Source organism: Musca autumnalis, unplaced genomic scaffold, assembly GCF_047663935.1.
Source record: "Musca autumnalis isolate F117 unplaced genomic scaffold, ASM4766393v1 scaffold_3, whole genome shotgun sequence".
NCBI lineage: Eukaryota > Metazoa > Arthropoda > Insecta > Diptera > Muscidae > Musca > Musca autumnalis.
In genome coordinates this window covers 11844128-11865860 of record NW_027411866.1, presented here as the reverse complement: position 1 = coordinate 11865860, position 21733 = coordinate 11844128, and the positions used below count along the sequence as shown (strand labels likewise).

At 29.1% G+C, this 21733-nt stretch overlaps 1 protein-coding gene across 3 annotated transcripts in view; it reads right to left on the bottom strand.

Moving 5' to 3' along the window:
- Window positions 1-21733, bottom strand: part of ct (homeobox protein, cut) — a 133880-nt gene that overhangs the window by 48599 nt on the left and 63548 nt on the right. For all 3 annotated transcript variants that reach the window (XM_073979224.1, XM_073979225.1, XM_073979226.1), the window contains exon 2: window positions 6095-7159. In XM_073979224.1, coding sequence (XP_073835325.1) covers window positions 6095-7159 — 1065 coding nt within the window. The remainder of the gene's footprint in view (window positions 1-6094; window positions 7160-21733) is intronic.

Below are 21733 nucleotides of genomic sequence, written 5' to 3'. Positions count from 1 at the left end.
AGAAGAACAGTTAGCTGTTGAATTTCCCCTAAAAGTAGACACCACTTAAGTTAATTTCAGAGGCATCAAAATCAGATATATCCGTCCCAAGAACTAATAATTTGTTCTCAGTTTTAGGTTTTGTGGATCATAACTCCCATTCCAGACCCCTTTTTTATTTTTATAATTTTTGTTTCCTAAAGCCTCAACACATTTCTGTGTGAAAGAGTTATGTTGTTGTTTCAATATTTTTTTTTTCGCTTCAACAAAAAATTTATTCAATATTGTTTTAATTTTCTCCACATATGTATAAATTTAAGCATTCATGTGTATTTTCATTCATGTGTGTGTGTATATGTCAAAATGATAAGTCATCAGTCACCATCGAACCATAATAAAGGGGGCAAATATTTGGCCCCCACACCATATTAATTTTTGTGGTTATTGTTTTATGCCATGGAGAGTGAAGCCGAGAAAGGTTGGGGGTTGATTTAATGGAAAATAAAATATGTTAATTTGATAACTATACATAGAATAAAACAAAAACCAAAAAAGTTTGAAATGAATTGAAAATAAATTTTTTTTAAATATTAAATAGCATAGAAACGATAAATTTCCTGATAAAGCATGGCAATTGAATTGAGGTCTTTATTTTGTTTTTAACCCACAATCAAATACCCATTAAACCGGAAGTGGCATTAAAAATAATTATGTTATCGGCTATGGTGTTGCAGAGCAGGTTATCAAAACCCAAAAACCTCAAACAATTTAATTTTTGCAAAAAAAAAAAAAAAATTAAAACAAAAATTATTAATTTCCCCCAAACAATTCTAAAGCCTGTGAAAGCCCTCTCATTGGCCACCTATAGACATTGGATGTCTCTTTGCCATAACAAATATCTAACATATGCGACCATAAAATTTAATGTCTTGAAATGCATTTTGCATTTGTTTTTTGCCATGCCCTTCCTCCCGTCCCTCTTTCTCCCAGCAAACTATTTTTTATGGCTTCGCAACTATTCATAATTTTCAATTTTTAACCAGACACAATTTGGATTATTTGACAAGTTTGTTTTCTTTACTAAAATCATTATTTACTTTATGGCTCTGTCTGTGTGCAAGCAATCATGATGATGATGACGACGACAACGGCCAAAATGAGTGGTTAGCCTGGCTCGTCGGTAAATGTCTATAATAATGTCTAAGTATTTATTTTGTTGCTTTGGAACATGATAAATCTGTTCGAATGTTTTCAAGTGACACTCTCCAATATTTTTCTTTTAAAGTTTTTTCTACTTTTTTCTTTTCAATTTTGGTTTTTGAAAATTTGCAGCCAGCCAACCACCAAAGCAAAAAAAAAAATCCATAATGGCTTAGGAAAAAAATTCAAAATTACAAAATTTATTTGCTACATATGTTCATAAATATCATGTAATAAGTTTGGTTTGTTTAGAGGAAAATTTTTATAATGGATGGCGTTTTTGAAATATGAAAGAAAAATTAAAAATAAAATACAAAAGGAAAATACCTTTAAAATCAATCGTAAAAGCAAAACAAAATAAATAAATAAATAAATAAATAAATAAACAAACAAATAAATAAATAAATAAATAAATAAATAAATAAATAAATAAACAAATAAATAAATAAATAAATAAATAAATAAATAAATAAATAAATAAATAAATAAATAAATAAATAAATAAATAAATAAATAAATAAATAAATAAATAAATAAATAAATAAATAAATAAATAAATAAATAAATAAATAAATAAATAAATAAATAAATAAATAAATAAATAAATAAATAAATAAATAAATAAATAAATAAATAAATAAATAAATAAATAAATAAATAAATAAATAAATAAATAAATAAATAAATAAATAAATAAATAAATAAATAAATAAATAAATAAATAAATAAATAAATAAATAAATAAATAAATAAATAAATAAATAAATAAATAAATAAAAAATACAAAAAGCTTGCTAATAAAAAGTGATGCCAATTTGTTGGCAAAAATTAATATTGAATTAATTTTTAGATTGAAATATTTGTAAAATGGTTTGAAAAAATCCAGAAAAATAAATAAAAATTCAAAATTGATCAATAATTTGGTTTAAACCGAAAAACCGCAGAAATTTTAAAAAGTGCTGCCAATTTCTGGGCAAGAATGGTTTTTTCAGATTGACTATTTTGTGAAAAAGGCGCTCAGAGACTTAAATACAAACGAAAACCTGCTTAAAATCTATAAAACCAGAATTTTTCAAAAAAGTGGTGCCAATTTGTAGACACAAATTAATAATCAATTAATTTTTAGATTGAAATATTTGTAAAAGGTTTCCAAAAATCAAGAAAAATAAATAAAAATTCAAAATTGACCAAAAATTTGCTTTAAACCGAAAAAATAGCAACAATTTATAAAAAAGTGCTGCCAATTTTTAGGCTAGAATGATTGTTTCGTAGATAGATTTCTTTGCGTAGTGTGTTCGACAAACCAAACTCCATTGATAACTGCATTATACCCATAAAAAACATATGTACAAAAAAGTGGTGCCTATCTTTACGCCAAAATGAAGAAAAAGATGTCAATTCTCCACGAAATTGGGTATACATAGCAAATTTAAATAATAGAAATTCAAATTTGATGGAAAATTTGTTTAATTCCAAAATTTTCCAAAAAAGTGGTGTCAATTTTAAGGAAATAATATTAATAAAGTAGTATTTTTTTGTAAAGTGGGTTCTAGATTTACTGGAAAAATTAATACAAATTCAAAATTGATGGAAAATTAGCTTTAATCTTATAAAAATGCTAAAAAATTATAAAAAATGCTGCCATTTTTGGGTGAAATGCTTATTTTGTCCATTGAATTATTTGGCTAAAGGCTTCGACAAACCAATACATATGAAAATTCAATTGTAAAATTACATTACACTCACAAAAACCTAGAAATTTACAATAAAGGTGGTGCCTATATTTCGACAAACCAATACATATGAAAATTCATTGAATTATTTGTGTAATGTGTTCGACAAACCAATACATATGAAAATTCAATTGTAAAAGTACATTACACTCACAAAAGCAAGAAATTTGCAAAAAGGTGATGCCTATATTTAGTTTAAAATTAACAAAACGTTGTCATTTGTGTTAAATTCTTCACGGACTTGGTTCTACATAGCAAGGTAAATAAAAATAAATTCGAATTTTATGGAAACATTGCTTTAAACCAAAAATTTCCAAAAAAGTGCTGCCAAATGTGAGGCATAGATTTAAAATGTTTTGGTTTTACATAGGGTTTCTTTCAAAAATCAAAATAAAAGTTATAATTTGATGAACAAATCACATGAAACCCAAAAGGAACAGTAAATATTACAAAGTGGTGCCTATATTTAGGCAAAAAAGTTATCAAGAGCTTGTTTCTGATGGTTTCCAAAAGTAACATCAAATTAGTGTCTTTATTTAAGCTATAAAATTATCAAGAGCTAGTTTTTTTGGTTCCAAATGAAACAACAAAAATCACAAAGTGGTGCCTATATTTAAGCAAAAAGTCATTAAAAATGGTTTCTTAATATAAATAGCTTTTTAAAGAATTTGTAAAGCTAGAAGAAAGCAATCAACTTTGAAAGAAGTTATATAATGGTCCAAAAATTAAAAACTTTGCAAAAAATGATGCCCATCTTTAGGCAAAACAGTAATAAAAATGTGATTTTTAGTTTAAGTTGATTGTTATAAATTTCTAAATATCAAATATTTTATACGAACATATAAATTTAATGAAAATATAAAATAATGGTAAAAAGTGGTGCCAATTTTGGGCAATAATTAATTAAAAATAATTGCAAGTTATGGTTTCTATTAAAATAGGTTCTAAGCAGCAAAGAGCACAAAAAATTATGAAAAAAATATGACAAAAAAACCGATAAATTTTCAAAAAGTGGTGCCCATTTTTAGAAAAAAATTAATGAAACTTGTTTTTTTTTTTTTGGTTTAAATTGCCTGAAAAGAATTTCTAAAAATAAAACTAAGCAAATAAAAAGTCAATTTTGAGGAAAAACACAACGCAAAATTTGAAAAAAAATTATGTGAAAAATAAGGATAAATTTTCAAAAAGTGGTGCCCATTTAAAACAAATTATTGAAAGTGAGAGTGGTGCCATTTTTAGAAAAAAATAATGAAAATTGTTTTCTTGGTTTAAATTGCCTGAAAAGAATTTCTAAAAATAAAACTAAGCAAATAAAAATTCAAATTTGAGGGAAAACACAACAAATTGAGAAAAGTGGTGCCAATGCCTAATTAAACTTTTACCTTCATGACACGAATTTCTTTAATATAGCTTCTTCGCCATTACATATATGAAATAATGTTTAAAAACTGCTACATTTTCGCTTTAAAGTGTCAAAAAGTGGTGCCTATATTTCGGCAAAATGTCATAAAGTCGAGATTTCTTGTTTTAAATTGTTTAAAAATAGTTTCCAGAAATAGAGTACAAGAAATAAAACTTCAAATTTGATGAAATAGACAATAAAGTGGTAAAAGTGCTGCCAAGTTTAAACGAAAATAGTTCAATAGTGGTTTGTATGGTATTAATTCTGTTTAAATAGTTTCCGAAAATTAAAATAAAATATTAACTTAAGCAGCATAGAGGCGTTACGTACATTTAAACAAAAAAATTAAAAGTGGTGCCTATTTTAGCCTTTAAATTATAAAATATCTTTGATTTGTTTTCAAATTTGTCTCTCATTATTTCTTCCCGACCCTATTACCACTTAAATTACCCTCAAATTGCTCCCAAAACAAACACATGTTTATAAACTTAGCCAGCCGAAGAAATCTGAATGGATGCACTTTTTTAGTAAAGAAAACAACACATGTTTTTGTAATGAAGAGGAACCGTCTGTCGGTACCAAATAAACACAGAAGATAATGTGTAAAGCCTATAGATCTCTTTAAAGAACTTTTAAGGAATTTTAAGAAATAAATTATGTCTGCCCTTTTCGAATTCTACCCCTTCCCCAAAATTGCTTGCAAAGAGATCAATGGCATATTTGTAAACTGTTGTGGGAATACAGACAAGGTCACATAACTTGAAGACACAAGGCACAATGAAAAAGAGACATGTCACATCACCAAAGACAACGGCCAAGAGGAGGGATAAAGGTCTGTTTGTAGTAACTTTTTTGTGGAACAATGTTTGTTGATTTTAACCCAACAAAGAAAAGGGTTTACACAAAGTTTTCTGCTGCTCTCTATTAAAACAATTGAAGGCGTAAAAAATTAACTTGTCAATACTCCCAAACAAAAAGTTTGTATTTTTGACATTAAGACCTTCAAAGATGTGATATTTTGATGGGATGATTTTTTGATTTTTTTTGTTGATGATTTACAATAAACCAACAAACAGGAACCAAACAAACAACTTCCTTCCCCCCAATGAAGCCGTTTCAAAAGGCTTCCCCTTGAGAAAGTCATTTAGGTATTTTTTGGGGATATTTTTCACTGTTTGCCTTTTCAGCAATTGTGCGTAGCATTGCCTCTATTTTCGTTGTTTTTTATTTTTTTTTTTTGTTTAAGGTCTTTAGCCTGAATACTGTCTGCGGTCTATCTTAGACATTGGTTTTTTATTCTTTACTCTAGCATTTCATTGTCCATTGATTTAATTTTTTTTTTTTTGGAATCAGTTACAATTCGTGCTGAAAAGTCAAGGGATGGAGGAGGGGTGGGAGTTGAAGATAATGTAAGTGATGCTTAAGTACTTTTTAACACCTTTGGGGGATGAAATAAGACCCCTTTGGTGATAAATAAAATAAATAAATGGAATTTTTAAGAGAAATCAGGCAAAATATGCAAAAGCAGCTGATTTCATAACTAAAACTGGGGAAAATAGCAAAACAGCTGATTTAACACCCAAAAGTATGCTTTAAATTTCCCTAAAATTGTTAGCAAAAGCCAGAAAAAATTGTATGTGATTTTTCTTTAAAAGTTGTGAATTTACTTCCAAAAATTCCTAATGAAATTTTGAACTTGAAAGTCCTCCTACCCTTTTGCCTAAAAGTATACCCTAATTTTTGTTTTAAATTTTAAAAAAATGTATTTTTCTCCACTTACCTCTTTTTCTTTGGCAGCAACAAAATCAGAATGTTTTGAATCCATATACAAGGACCCTCTACTTTCAACATCCATATCCAACATATCTGTGGCACTGATAGCTGATGTGGTGATGGAGTGGCTGGTGATTGTGGAGGTGGTGGCATTTGTCTTTTCCGTTTCCGTACAACTGGCGGCATTTAAACTATGTTTATTATCACTATTAAAACTATTGATATTTTTATTGTTATTATTATTATTTATTGAGACTGGACAATCGCTGGCATTGGCCTCAGTTTCCTCTGGATCTCCTTCAACTCCCTCATGTGGAGTGGTGGAGTTTTCCATTTCCATATTTGTAGCCTTGGGACTGCTGACATTATTAATGTTGTCTTTTTCCGTTGTGTTGTTGGCTTCTTCATCTTCCGCTTGAGTATCACTTGTGGCCTTATCTAATGTTGATGATGTTGCTGCCGTGCTATCATCCTTTGTTTTGTGATTGTTGTTGTTGTTATTTGTGTTGGTGGGTTGTTGCATTTCTTCTTCGCCCTCACCGCCAACTTCTTCTCCGGGTTGGGGTGAATGCATTGGCGATTGTTGTTGTTGCACCGCAGCTGCAGCGGCTGCCGCTGCTGCTGCAGCAGCAGCTTCCATCATCATAACTTGTTGGGCGTGATTGAAAAATAATTTAGGATTTAAGCAACCGTTCAATTGCTGTTGTACACCACTATCCGATAGCGGAGGTGAGGGTGATGGTGTGGTGGCCAAGAGATTACCACCGTTCTGGTGTAGCGTTATGGCTGCAGCCACACTATTCAGTAATTTGGTATTATGGCTATCGAATGTGGTGGGCGATAGACGATGATTATTTGGTGGGATATCGTTGTTTGACAAAGCTGTGGTGTTATCGGCTGCTGCGCTGGCGCCTTCGGTATTATTACTACTACTACTATTAGCTGCGGTTGAGGTAGCGACCAGTGACAAATCTAAATTGTTGTCTGTTTCGCTGTTGGTTTCGGTATTGGGGGTATTGGTGGACAGTTGTTCCTTTAGCGTGTTGACTTCCTTTTCAGCCAAGGTAGCTCTCTGGAAAAAATAATGAAGAAAAATATTGTTATTAAAAATTTAAAATAATATTTTAAAGCGCCTAAAAGTATGCTTTAAAATTTTATTTCCTATAATCCTAAAAGTATGCACTATTTTTAATTTAATTATGACTTGTTATAGTTTTCGTTTAAAAGTGAAATAAATAAAAAATAACATAATTGTGTAATAATTATTTTTATATTTCTGAGGATTTAACACCTAAAAGTAGGCATCCTTTGTGGAAGAAAATTGATTTTAAAGGGTTTTAGCTGCAAAAATGTTTTGAAATTGAACTAAATAATGTCAATATTAATTCTATTTTTTCAATTTCCCTGAATTAGGCACCTAAAAGTAGGCACAATTTTTTATAATATGAAAAATATTATTACAAAAATTATTAAAAAATATAATAATATTTTAAAAAGCCTAAAATATGTTTAAAATTTTTATTTTTTGTATTCTCCAAGTATGCACTATTTTTAATTTAATTATGACTTGTTATAGTCTTCGTCAAATAGTGAAATAAATAATAAATAACATATGAAATAATTATTTTTTAATTTCTGAGGATTTAACACCTAAAAGTAGGCACCATTTGTGGAAGAAAATTGATTTGAAAGGGTTTTCGCAGCAAAAATGTTTTGAAATTGAACTAAATAATGTCAATAATAATTCTATATTTTCAATTTCCCTGTACTAAACTCCTAAAAGTAGGCACAATTTTTTTATAAACTCTAATTATAAAGCCCTGCAAATCTTTTAAATACATTCTTAGTTATGCTTCATTTCAATTTCTTGCAAAATTCCTTATTTCTTGCGATCAGCAGCTGCCTCTTAAGTACTCCCCCACTTTATTTTATAGAAAAGAAAAATATTAAAAACATTTTTCTTCATTTGTTTTTTGTTTTTGGGCGCAAATATTCCTCATGTCACAACTGTCACTTGAAGGCATATTATTGCAAATAATCACAATACCAATGTTCTGTGGGGTATTTAAAAAAAAATCAACAACACAACTCCTTATGTGACATTTTTCAACACAACAATTGTGTTCACAAAACCACGCCACCATTCAATTCCCATTTACACAGCATCTCATCGGAACGCTCGCTCCTCTCCACAAGAAATTTTTGCACATTGTTCAATGAGGTTTTTTTTGGCGGCACTGTTTCCCTTCTTGTTGCTGTTGTTGTTGTAAAGTACTTCGCCCTTACACAATACCACATTGATTTGCTTTGATTTATTGTTAACCAAAGACCAGCCGCACTTATTTCACATCCACTGAAGTGTGGTGCGTCGACGACGACTTCACAACATCCGTATACAAAAATAAAAAAAACAACCCTCTCTGCTAACTCTTTTCTTTCCTTTTTTCATTACAAAATATTGTAAATTTTTGTGTGTGTGCAAAAAAATTCCTTGCAATTTTTTTTTCGATTATTTAAACTCTACTTATATTAGCACGCGTTATGTTTTGGTCTTGTTGTTGTGGTGGCATAGTTTTTTTTGTTGTTGTCAAACTTGTGACTGTAAATGCAGCTGACGCGTGCCCTACCGAGCCAACAAAAGGACCAAACAGACCGACCGCTCACAAAGGAGAAAAGAAAAAGAAATCAAAAGAAGTTCGAGGCTTTTGGCTTGAGAGCAACACAAGTCTGCCACCACACTTGGTGTGTGTGTAATTTCAAAATTTGCCAAACAATTAAATAAAAAATTGTTGCAAATTATTAACCCTCTTCAGAAAAGAAAAAAGGAGCGAAAAAATTCAATACCTTTTGCCTTCGAAATATTCTTTAATTCCAAATAAATTTTGAAGTAGAATTTTTCTCTTTGAAAAAAGAAGGTAAGGCCTTGTGGGCTTTATAGCCCTTTCCTATAAAGCTACCCGCATTTTAGTTAATTAACTGATTTTTGTGAATGTTGTTCACAACCTCCCACATAAATGAAGAATGGATTCCTTTTTATTCGGGGAACATTAATTGATTTGTATGAATGAATGGCCGGCCGGCCAACCACAAACGGGGTGGGGAAACAAACTCTTCAACACAAACAAAAAACTTGGCTATTTGATGCTCAACAGAAAGGAAATTCAGTTCGCAAACAACATCATTACCTTTTAAGGCTTAAATAACGAGAAGTCTAAGCAAAGGTCCCATAAACAAAAAAGTTATTTTAAGAAACATATGTTTTTGTGGTTTTCCCACACCCAAAAGTAGGGTTTAGTTTTTAAAATTCCTAAAAAATCTAATTTATAATTTTTAATTTTTGATAAAAACACATTTTATTTAAAATATCAAACAAAACGTGGGGTGCAATGTGCTTTTAAGGGGTTTTGGTGCCTAAAAGTATGCTTGGGTTTTTTGTTTTTCCTAAAATACGATTTTCTATGATCTTTTACATATTATAATTTAACGGAAATCGATATTGTAGGGAAAACAGCAATGAAATTTGGGTAACAAACGATTTACACTGTTTTACACCTAAAAGTATACTATGAAATATGGGTTTTGCTTTAAAAAGTCAACCACCTTTGAACTATGATCTTTTAAATATAATCTTTTAAATATTATAATTTAACGGAAATCGATATTGTAGGGAAAACAGCAATGAAATGTAGGTAACAAGCGATTTACACGGTTTTACACCTAAAAGTATACTACGAAATATGGGTTTTACTTTAAAAAGTCAAACACCTTCAGTTATTCCAGTTTTAAATTTTCTGGGAATCATATATAATGTGTCAACTGGTAGGGGAATCTAGGTAAAATGTTGTTTTCCATGGTATCTACACCTAAAAGTATGCGCTAATATTTATTTTCTCTAAAAATGTCTCCTGTAAGTCAAATAATCATTGCAAAAACTTGAAAAAATGTCTCAAAATTAAATTAAATTATTAAATTATAGAGTACAACGATATTTTAATTAGTATATACAGGTAAAATTTTGTTTTCCTTGGTATCTACACCTAAAAGTATGCTCCAAATATTTATTTTCTCTAAAAATGCCTCCTGTAAGTCAAATAATCATTGCAAGAACTTGAAAAAATTTCTCAAAATTAAATTTAATTACTCAATTTTAGAATAAAACGCCATTTTAATTAGTATATACACCTAAAAGTATGCTCTAATTTTAATTTTCTCTATCAAATACCTTTTGTATGTTATATAGTATCCGCAAAAACTATAACAAATTGCTCACACATAAATTTGATTCCTCTCCACTCTTTCTCAAAGTAAAACATTCATTTTCATTGGTGTTTCCACCTAAAAGTATGCCTTAATATTTTTAATTCGCTTTAAAATACCTTTCAAATCTTATTTTGAAGGAAATAAAAATATTTCAAAAATTGCCCAAATATCAGGTTTAATTTTTTTCCATTTCTTTTGCCAAACGAAATTATATTGCCCCTAAAAGCATGCCTAAATTTTTATTTTCCTTATAAAACATAAAAGGTCACATGTTCCTTTAAAAATTTTTTTCTGAAAATCTCAATTCACTTCCTTTTCACCACATTTTTGATTTTTTTTTTTTTGAATTTTTTTTGTGATTCCTTGTCCAAATCCCTTAAAGTCGTTTATTTGCGAACTTTCTCCAAAGGAAGGTGGCTGCTGCTGCTGGCCGGCCATTGTTTCTTCCTGGTTATGTTGGTGGCGCAAACACTTGTTAAAATTCTCACGTGGCTAAAATTCCAACAAGTGCTGTTGTCGCCGCCAACAAAAAAAACAAAAAAGGATTTCAAAATTTGATACCTTTGGGTACGAAGAAGAAGTTAAAGGATGATGGCCACGTTGTTGTTTGTCTAACACAAGACAACAAGAAAATTTTTTGTTACTTTTTGAAATTAAATATTTATTTAATAAATACTTTAAAGTCTTAAATATTTTCAAACAGAAGGACATCAAAAATCCTGGGCAATTATGAATTATTAAATACAAATAATAATCGATTTTCAAGTATTTAGAAAACATTTTACCAAAGAGAGGGGGGGGGAGGGGGGGGGCTTTGCAGGAGATTCTTTGTTAACTTGAAAAGGTGGAGGGGGGGTAAGAAGTAAACAACCCCTTTTGCGTTATATAAAAATTGAAATTCATATTTTATAAAAATCTAGAAATATTGATAGCTTCAGTTCTTCTTTTTGTGTTGTTGTCCTTCCTGGTTTCATGGCATTGATGGCCATGATGATGAGTTGTTGACAAATCTAACCCAAAGGCAATGAATGAATTTCAAATCTCCATACTCATGCTCTTGTTGTTGTTGTTGTTGTGATGATGAGTGCCGCAAAATAAAACAAAGAAATCATCAACAAGGACACCAAGTTTCAGTTTGTTGTGTACTCTACAACATTGAAGCCTTTATTGATGACTAAACCAGGACATTGACAATGTTTTGTAAGCAGCAGCAAACGGGCTGAGGGCTATTTTGTTCCATTGAAGGTGCCAGGGAGAAGAAGCTTTGATGGCTTTTGCTGTCTGCTGGCAATGGGTTTTTAATACGACCACAGCCAGCCAGCCAGCCATCTAGACGGACATTAGCCTTACTTAAACCAGTCAACCATGCACCATTATAAGCAGCAGCAGGAGTTTTATTTTCGAGGTTTCCTTTCATTTGCTCTAAGTTGTTGGGCTCTTCTTCTTTGGAGTTTTGGGCCTTAAGGCATTTTTGTTTTCGTCTCTCGACAAAAATGGCATTTGATTTCAAAGTCGATCATGCTTAATCACCGGATTACATGATTTCATTTCATTGCTTTGGAGGGGAAAAGTATTGATTTTCTTTTACTTCTCTACACCGAAAAAATTATGTACAACTTTTGCAATTAAATATTGTTTGCAAACATTTCAATCATAACAAAATTTAAATTTGGGTCTTGTTCTTGCTGCTGATTTAATCGAAAGCTTATTACTTCCGTTTATAGTAAAAATAAATATTCCCCTACCTTCAGCTTCATGGTTTGGCAATTAACATCCAAAGAGAAACTTTAAACAAACAAACAGCAATCCTTTTTTCTTATTTTGGAAAAATATAGCAGACCAATTTGTTGCAATACCCAGGCAAACTTTGTTACCTTTGGCCAAAACAACCTAAACAATTTTTGGCAATTTTTTCTCTCTTCCTTCCCCCCCTTAAAACTAAACCTTAACACACAAGAAATAAAATCTTATCGATAAACAACAAATAAAACATAGGAAAATCCCCAAACAAAAAGTTGTAATGTATTAATTTGGCCAAATTTGGCTTGTAATGACTTTAAAAGTAAAATTAATGAGGGTTTGCCCAAAAACAACAACAGCAACAGGAAAGCAAAGAAAAGCAGGAAACTATTTGGCAAAAACTTACCACAGCCCTCTCCATTTTACTTGAATCTATGGTAACTAGCAAATGCTGCTTCAAACCCTTTCCAATTGATTACAAATACAAAAAATAAATTGTTGGAACAAAAAACTTGCAGTGGTCACAAAGTTTTTTCTCCCGCCCTCCCTCTCTGTGTGGGGCTTGGAAATTTATATGGGTGCTTATCCCAAAGGATAATTGCTTACAAAATCTCTCAATATTTATGGCAATTTGTTATGGAAGATAACAGAAAAGTTGGAATTTTTAATGATTTGTAAATAAAAATGCATAAAAACTCAAATTTTGGTAAAAACCAAAAATATAAACATACTTTTAGGGGCATAGGAAAATAAAATTTTTGATACTAAGATTTTTTGATGTATCTAAATTAAACGCTGTAATAAAAACATTTAAAATACTTGATTTTTAAGAAACTTAAAAAATTCAACATACTTTTAGGGGTCCAAAATAAAATGAAAAGAAAATATAAACATACATTTAGGGGCAAACATGTTTTCAAAAAAATATTAATGTATTTAAAGAATTAAATATTTTGTTTTAGGTCAAAGGTTTGAATTATAATTGATTTTTTTATTATTTATTCAAAGAAAATAATAATAAAATTTAAATTAGAGGAAAAAATAAACATACTTTTAGGGGCCAACATGTTTTCGAAAAAAAAGAAAAAAATTAATGTATTTAAAAAATTAAATATTTTTTAAGATCAAAGGTTTGAATTTTAATTGATTTTTTATTTAAAGAAAATAATGTTAAAATTTAAATGTTTATATTCAACAAAATTAAGGCATTCTTTAGGGGCAAAAAAAAACTATTTTTCAAAGCTTGGAACTAAAATGTTTTTCTTTAAACTCAACAAAGAGTCCCTTATTAGGTTATATTTTTTCATTTTAAAATTATTTTAATAATTCTTTATAAATAAAACAAAAACAAATCATTCCTTTGAACATTTTTTAAAACCCATAGCATACTTTTAGGTCCCTTGTGTTTAGTTTAAGGCATAAAACATGGTTATGGTTTGTTATTTATTAGAAAATAGAGAAGTTGTGTATCAGCTTTTTAAAGATTAAAACTCCCCCCTTTGATTAATTAAACCAAACCCCCCCCCCCCAACTTTGGCTTACTCGAAAAAATATTCGCAAAGGTAACTCACACATGGTCATTTTATATAGGTTTTTCAAACAAAATTTGTTGTTGTTTTTATTATTATTACTAATCATGTTGGCGGCCAAAGCTTTGTGCTGTAATAAAATTTTATGGCACCGAAAATCATTATCATTTCTGGAAAAAGAGGTAACTTATTTTAATTATTTATTTAACAATGGTCATTGGTTTTTTTTGAGGGGGGCTGGGGGGTCATCTGGTGGGGGATGCCATTAATTTTTGATGTATGTATATGTAAAGGAACGTATTTTTTATAATGGTTTTTCCCAAAAAAGGAAGTCCCTTGTTTTTTGTTACTTTTATTTCCCTTCAAATGGCCTTAAGCTATTTAAATTTTTGAAATATTATGGCATATCATTAGGCTGAATGTGGATGTGAGTGTGTTTGGGGGGAAAAGGGTTAAAGATAAAGCATACCTTTACTTGTGTTGCCTGCCTGCCTATCTATCTATAGAAATGGCTTTTAGCTTTAATTAGTAATAATTACATATGCATTATTGTTTAGTTAGTGATAGAAAAGGCTCACATAGAAGGCCCAGAGTAGTAGAGACAAAAGATGATGAGCTAATGTATTGTTTGCTTTTTAGCAATTAATTGAAAAAAAAACCGTAGAGTTTAGTTTTGAGTTTTTTTTTGCCACATATGTATGAGAGAGAAAATTTTGTAGAGGAAAACCCACCATCCGCATAAATAATGAAAGGTAAACATGGTAAGGCATTGATGACGACTAACTCTCTGGATGGATTGTGTAGTGGCTTTCAAACGCATTGTGGTTTGTTTTGTTACCATTATTTTTCTTCTACTCTAACGGGGTGGGGGGGAGGTGTTTGGAAAATGGCTTAGAGTTTCAGTTCCTTTTCATAACATTTGCGCTTTATAATTTTCAAACATCATTAACATTGTGTGTTTACGAAAAAGCAAATATTTCCATCATTCTTTGGTTACACACTTCACTGCCGCATACATGTATGGGTTTTTTCCCAGATGCAAGGGCCAATGAACGAATGTACTGGCCATTGAGCAACCTTTTTGCTAATTATTTATTTAAATATTAAACGCACACACATATACATATAAAGTAAAAGATGATACAAAAGGCCTTTAGTTTATCTTTAAGCCCGGCGAATGAAAATAATTCCCAAAAAAAAACTTTACATATGTAAACCGCATGTGTACACAGAAGATAAAAAGTCCATAGCAAAAAGCAGGAAAAATATTAAAGGGAAGGTGGTATTTCATAAATAAAAAACATTGAAAGAAAAAACTCACTTTGTTTGTTAGGAAATAATGATTTTTGCATATAACGCCTAATGGTATGCTATCAAAAATTTTTTAAGATTTTTTCACATTTCATTTATTGACGATTCAATGAAGAATAATAATTAAAACATGAACTTCAGACGGCTTGAAATATGAATTTCAAATGTAGGTGCATACTTTCAGGATGCCAATGACAGGAAAATATAATATAAATTAACAGGGAAGGGTTTTGAAAGAACTGATAGGTCGAAAAAGGATTTATTTTATTATTTTGCAATTATTGATGTTCAAATGATGCAAAAATATTTGATTTTCAATTGCAGATGTATACTTTTAGGGATTAGGGAGTACCTAAAATTGTGCTACAAGCTCATTTTTATATTTTATTTTTTATTTATTTTTTATTGATGTTAAAAAAGGAATAAAAGTTAGGGAATAAATTCCAAAACTAAACGGTTTTATTTACAATTTTAGATATATACTTTTAGGTGGTAGATTGCCTAAAAATATACGTCAAATAATTTTTGTAATTATTTTTTACATTTTTATTTATTTTCCAAGGAATATTAATTAGGAAATAAATTTTCAAGGTAGAAAATTTGATTTCCAAATTTAGTTGCATACTTTGAGGCCCCTTAAAGTATACCACAACTTGTTAATTTTACAATTTTAGATATATACTTTTAGGTGGTAGTTTACCTAAAAATGTACTTCAAATAATTTTTGTAATTATTTTTTATATTATTTTTACTTTTTTTACTTATTTTCGGAAGAATATTAATTAGGAAATAAATTTTCAAGGTAGAAAATTTGATTTCCAAAATTAGTTGCATACTTTGAGGCCCCTTAAAGTATACCACAACTTGTTAAGTTTTTTATTTTACATTTAATGGCGTTTGAATTTATTTATTTATTATTTATTTTATATGATTTAGAATTTAAATTTCAAATTAAAAAAATATTTTTAAATATTGGCTGCATATTTTTAGGATCTGAAATCCCTTAAGCTATGTTTTACATATTTTTTTATTTTAAATGAAAATTAGGAAATCAGGAAGAATATTAATTAGGAAATAAATTTTCAAGGTAGAAAATTGGATTTCCAAATTTAGTTGCATACTTTGAGGCCCCTTAAAGTATGCCACCATTTGTTAATTTTTTTTATTTAATGGCGTTTGAATTTATTTATTGTTTATTTTATAGGATTTAGAATTTAAAATTCAAATTAAAAAAATATTTTTAAATATTGGCTGCATATTTTTAGGATCTGAAATCCCTTAAGCTATGTTTTACATATTTTTTTATTTATTCCAAAATTTATTATAAAATAAATATTTTTCTCTAAATGAAAATTAGGAAATCAGGAAGAATATTAATTAGGAAATAAATTTTTAAGGTAGAAAATTGGATTTCCAAATTTAGTTGCATACTTTGAGGCCCCTTAAAGAATGCCACAACTTGTTAATTTGTTATTTTACATTTAATGGCGTTTGAATTAATTTATTATTTATTTTATATGATTTAGAATTTAAATTTCAAATTAAAAAAAATATTTTTAAATATTGGCGGCATATTTTTAGCATCTGAAATCCCTTAAACTATGTTCTACATAGTTTTTTAATTTTTTCAAAAATTATTATAAAATAAATATTTTTCTTTAAATTAAAAATTCCTGAAATAGAATTTTTACTGAGGACAGTATTTTTTCCAGATTGCCTACAATTAGCAGTTTGAGTTCGAAATGTTATTTTTTTATTCTTTACTCATCTTTTGCCCCTTCTCCCACTTTTCGATATTACGTCTAAGAGTTTTATGTTACAGCCTGTGCATAAAATTAGATGATTTCAATTGTGTTGTGTGATGTGATGGGTGAGCAAAAGGCGGCTGCTTCGTGTCTTTGTGAGAGCCATGGCAGTAGAGACAACTCTAATTGCGTTTAAGGGCTTATGAAAGGAAAATTACATATGACAACTGTAGATACAATATCGTTCACATACATACACAGAGACAACACATATTTACATGTTTAATGTTATAAAAACAACAAAAGTAACTAATGATGGCTTATATATAATTTTGCCCGGGAAGAAGTCTGGTGGGAGGAGGAGGTTTTTGCTACAAAAAAAACCAAATCAAAGTGTAACATAATTTCAAGCGGAGTGGGTTAGAGGGAGTTTGAAGACAATTTTTGCTTTTGTCATAAACATTGAATCCGAGACTCTAACCCCCACCTCCATCCCATCCGAACACTCAATGCTTATACTTCCATGCAAAGAAGGACATAAATATAAATTAAAAAAAGGGTTGATGTGTGTATCTTTGGATCTTGGGCTCATCATATTCCTCATGCTTCAAAGGGTGTTAAGAAAAAATGCGAAGTAAAAAAAGCTTTTAAACGTGCACATACATACAATTGGCAACAAAACAGATAAGTTCTTCCTCAGCCCCCCCCCCCCCCCCTCCCCCAACCCTTTGCTTTTGCTACATATGAGCCGCTGTCGCAGGCATGTTTATACATTAGTATTGACTTTATCAAGTAATTGTAGCCATCATGGTAAGGAAATCTCCTTCTCTCCGTTTGCTTTCTTTTTGTAATTTGAATTGACATGCTGATGCTGCTGCTGCTGCATGTTAAAAAATTCAAAACCATACTTAACCATACCTTCGAAACAAAATAAACATTTTCAAATACTTTGTTTTTTGAAAACTTTGTTTTCTTGCAAAACATCCTGCATTGAAGCTTGCTCCCTCCCTCTTACCTCCTTCTTTACATGATTGTTTTATTTTCATTAAAATTTTTTTTTATTTGATTCCTTAAGTGGTAGGAGTAAATTGAACATTTTGTTGTTGTTGTTTTTTGTTTTATCCTGTCATCTGTTTAATGTGTGTGTAATTGCAAATATGTTTGGAAACAATATTTTTGTTGGCTTGTTTGAGTTTTGAAAAGAAAACATTATTCTTCCAGTTTTGTTTTTTATTGAAGGGAAAAATTAGGAGATGTGGGGACAAGAAGATGCACAAAATTTAAATTACTTTTAATTTCTTTAAATACCTTTGAGAGTTTAAAAAGGGGAAAGATGGGTAAATGCTCATTATTAATAGGAGAAATTTTAAATAATATTTTTCATATTGTTTATATTTTAATATTAAAAGCTCTAATACTAAAAAAACTCCTCATTGAACCCTAAAAATATGCTTTAACTTTTGGAATTAATTTTTCATGCTTTTTATTGTAGAAAAAATATTTTTATATATCCAACATTTTTGATAACAACCCTAAAAACATGAACTTAAATTGACCCTAATGGTATACTATAATTTTCACACATTTATTTTTTACAAAATGATTTTTTTAAATTTTTTCTATGCACAGCTGATTTTTTTTTAATTTATAAAATATCAATTCTGTAGTTTTCAATACTTTTGAGAAAACCTCCTAAAAGTATGCCATTATTCTAAAAATGAGCCAAATGTATACTATAATTTTCAGAATATTGTGTTTTGTTTTTAATTTCAATACCAATATTTGTATTCATCAAGCATTTGGGCAATGCCCCTAAAAGCATACCATGACCCTGAGAGTATACTATAATTTTCAGAAATTTAATTTTTTCACAAAATAATTTTTTTAAATTTTTTTCTATGCACGGCTGATTTTTTTTAAATTTATAAACCATCAATTCCGTATTTTTCAATATTTTTGAGAAAAGCCCCTAAAAGTAGACCATTCATCTAAAAGAGACCCAAATGTATACTATAATTTTCAGAAAATTGTTTTTTGTTTTTAATTTCAATACCAATATTTTTATTCGTCTAACATTTTGGCAATACCCCTAAAAGTATACTATAATTTTCAAAAATATAACATTTTTACAAAATAATTTTTTAATTTTTTTTTCTATGCAAAGTATACTATATATAATCTTCAGAAATTTAATTTTTTTTTCAATTTTCTTCTATGCACGGCTGATTTTTTAAATTTATAAACCATCAATTCTGTATTTTTCAATATTTTTGAGAAAACCCCCTAAAAGTAGTCCATTAATCTAAAAGAGACCCAAATATATAATATAATTTTCAGAAAATTGTTTTTTTAGTTTCAATACCAATATTTTTATTCGTCTAACATTTTGGCAATAACCCTAAAAGCATACCATGACCCTGAGAGTATACTATAATTTTCAGAAATTTAATTTTTTCCCAAAATAATTTTTTTAAATTTTTTTCTATGCACGGCTGATTTTTTTTAAATTTATAAACCATCAATTCCGTATTTTTCAATATTTTTGAGAAAAGCCCCTAAAAGTAGACCATTCATCTAAAAGAGACCCAAATGTATACTATAATTTTCAGAAAATTGTTTTTTGTTTTTAATTTCAATACCAATATTTTTATTCGTCTAACATTTTGGCAATACCCCTAAAAGTATACTATAATTTTCAAAAATATAACATTTTTACAAAATAATTTTTTAATTTTTTTTTCTATGCAAAGTATACTATATATAATCTTCAGAAATTTAATTTTTTTTTCAATTTTCTTCTATGCACGGCTGATTTTTTTAAATTTATAAACCATCAATTCTGTATTTTTCAATATTTTTGAGAAAACCCCCTAAAAGTAGTCCATTAATCTAAAAGAGACCCAAATATATAATATAATTTTCAGAAAATTGTTTTTTTAGTTTCAATACCAATATTTTTATTCGTCTAACATTTTGGCAATAACCCTAAAAGCATACCATGACCCTGAGAGTATACTATAATTTTCAGAAATTTAATTTTTTCCCAAAATAATTTTTTTAAATTTTTTTCTATGCACGGCTGATTTTTTTTAAATTTATAAACCATCAATTCCGTATTTTTCAATATTTTTGAGAAAAGCCCCTAAAAGTAGACCATTCATCTAAAAGAGACCCAAATGTATACTATAATTTTCAGAAAATGTTTTTGGTTTTTAATTTCAATACGAATATTTGTATTCGTCTAACATTTTGGCAATAACCCTAAAAGCATACCATGACCCTGAGAGTATACTATAATTTTCAGAAATTTAAGTTTTATACAAAATTATTTTTAAATTTTTTCCATACACGACTATTTTAAATTTATAGACCATCAATTCTGTATTTTTCAATATTTTTAAGAAAAACTCCTAAAAGTATGCCATTATTCTAAAAAAGACCCAAATGTATACTATAATTTTTAGAAAATTGTTTTTTTTTTGTTTGTTTTTAATTTCAATACCAATATTTGTATTCATCTAACATTTGGGCAATGCCCCTAAAAGCATACCATGACCCTAAAAGTATAGTATAATTTTCCAAATTTTAAATTTTTTATTTAAAAAATAATTTTTTCTTATGTTTTCAATGCAGAACATATTTTTTTAATTTATAAATAATTAATTCAATATTTCCTATTTTTTTGTTTTTTGAGAATTGCTCCCAAAAGCCTCCCCTTCCTCCTAAAGACACCTTAAAGTATACTATACTTTTCGGAATTTTTTTTCTTTTAAACAATCTTTAAATCAATACCATTTCTCTAATATTTCACAGTTTTTGAATTTAAATTCCAAATCTTATATCATGAACCTAAAAGTATGCTTTAGTTTTAAAATATTTTTTCTTTAATCCCTCCGCCTTTACCCCTTAAACGCCTGTCAAAATATCATTAATTGTGCCTTAGGAATAGTTACCATTACCAAACTGTCATGTAAACTGTCTCTTTAGCCGAAACCTCAAGCTTTCAAGCTGGCAACAAGGCTGCCGGGTTTGACTGTTAAGAAATTTTGCTACAAAAATCCAATCAAAAATTTCCAATCAATGTCAATTTACAAAACCTTAACCCCCCTTCCAACTCTCCACAAGACAAGCTCTTTGATCATTCATTCTCAAACAGGACACATTTACAAATGGAAAATTAAAGGAAGAAATTTGGAAGGGGGGTTGTGGAAGATGTTTGGAACTTTAAATCAAACTCTTTAGCAAAAGCGGTCCTCCCCCAAGAACATAAGCAACCAATTTTTGTCTGTGTGTGTGTATTAAAACCGAAACGAATTAATTTAATTAATTACAATCATGTCTTATTAGATTGAAAATTTTGTACTTGTGACTTACCGGCAAACACACACATACACACACTCATGACTTAAGCTCTTTTCAAAAAGGTGACTGAACGAAGAACGTAAGATGAACGTTCAATCCAATCCATTGGATTTCTAACAAATGGTATTTGGTTTACTATCGATGTGCCGCCACATTCAAAATTAAAGAAGGGAAAGTTGTTCTAGAAGAACATCATTTATAAATGCCTGATTTGTTATTTACAAAACGTTTCTCAACTCAACTAAACCTTGAAATCCTTTAGACACCCACCCGAACCAACCAGCCAAGCAGCTAACAGCCATCATTTTCCGTACCAAAGCCACCTTGTCAAAATCTTCAACCTCATCAAAGTGTGGCAGACATTTGAATTTTATGTTTTGTTGCAGTAAAAGAAGAGTTGAGTCGAAGAGTTCGATAAGTTTTTTTTATACGAAACAAAGTCCTTAAGGACTTTTTGTTAAGAAATTGCCAAATAACAAGACAAACATCATTGAGAAAATGCTTTTCATAACTTCTACATCGTTGTTGTTGAGATAACATTTTTGTGAGTAATTATAAGTTGAGGGGTTTGAATGTGAATGTCTCTACTTAAGTATGTGCATGTGTGTGTGTTACTAAGTAACAAAAATCGAAATGTAAAAGATTGTGTCATTAGTAATTTTTGTATTTGTCATGTGATTTTTGAAACTTTCTAAGGAA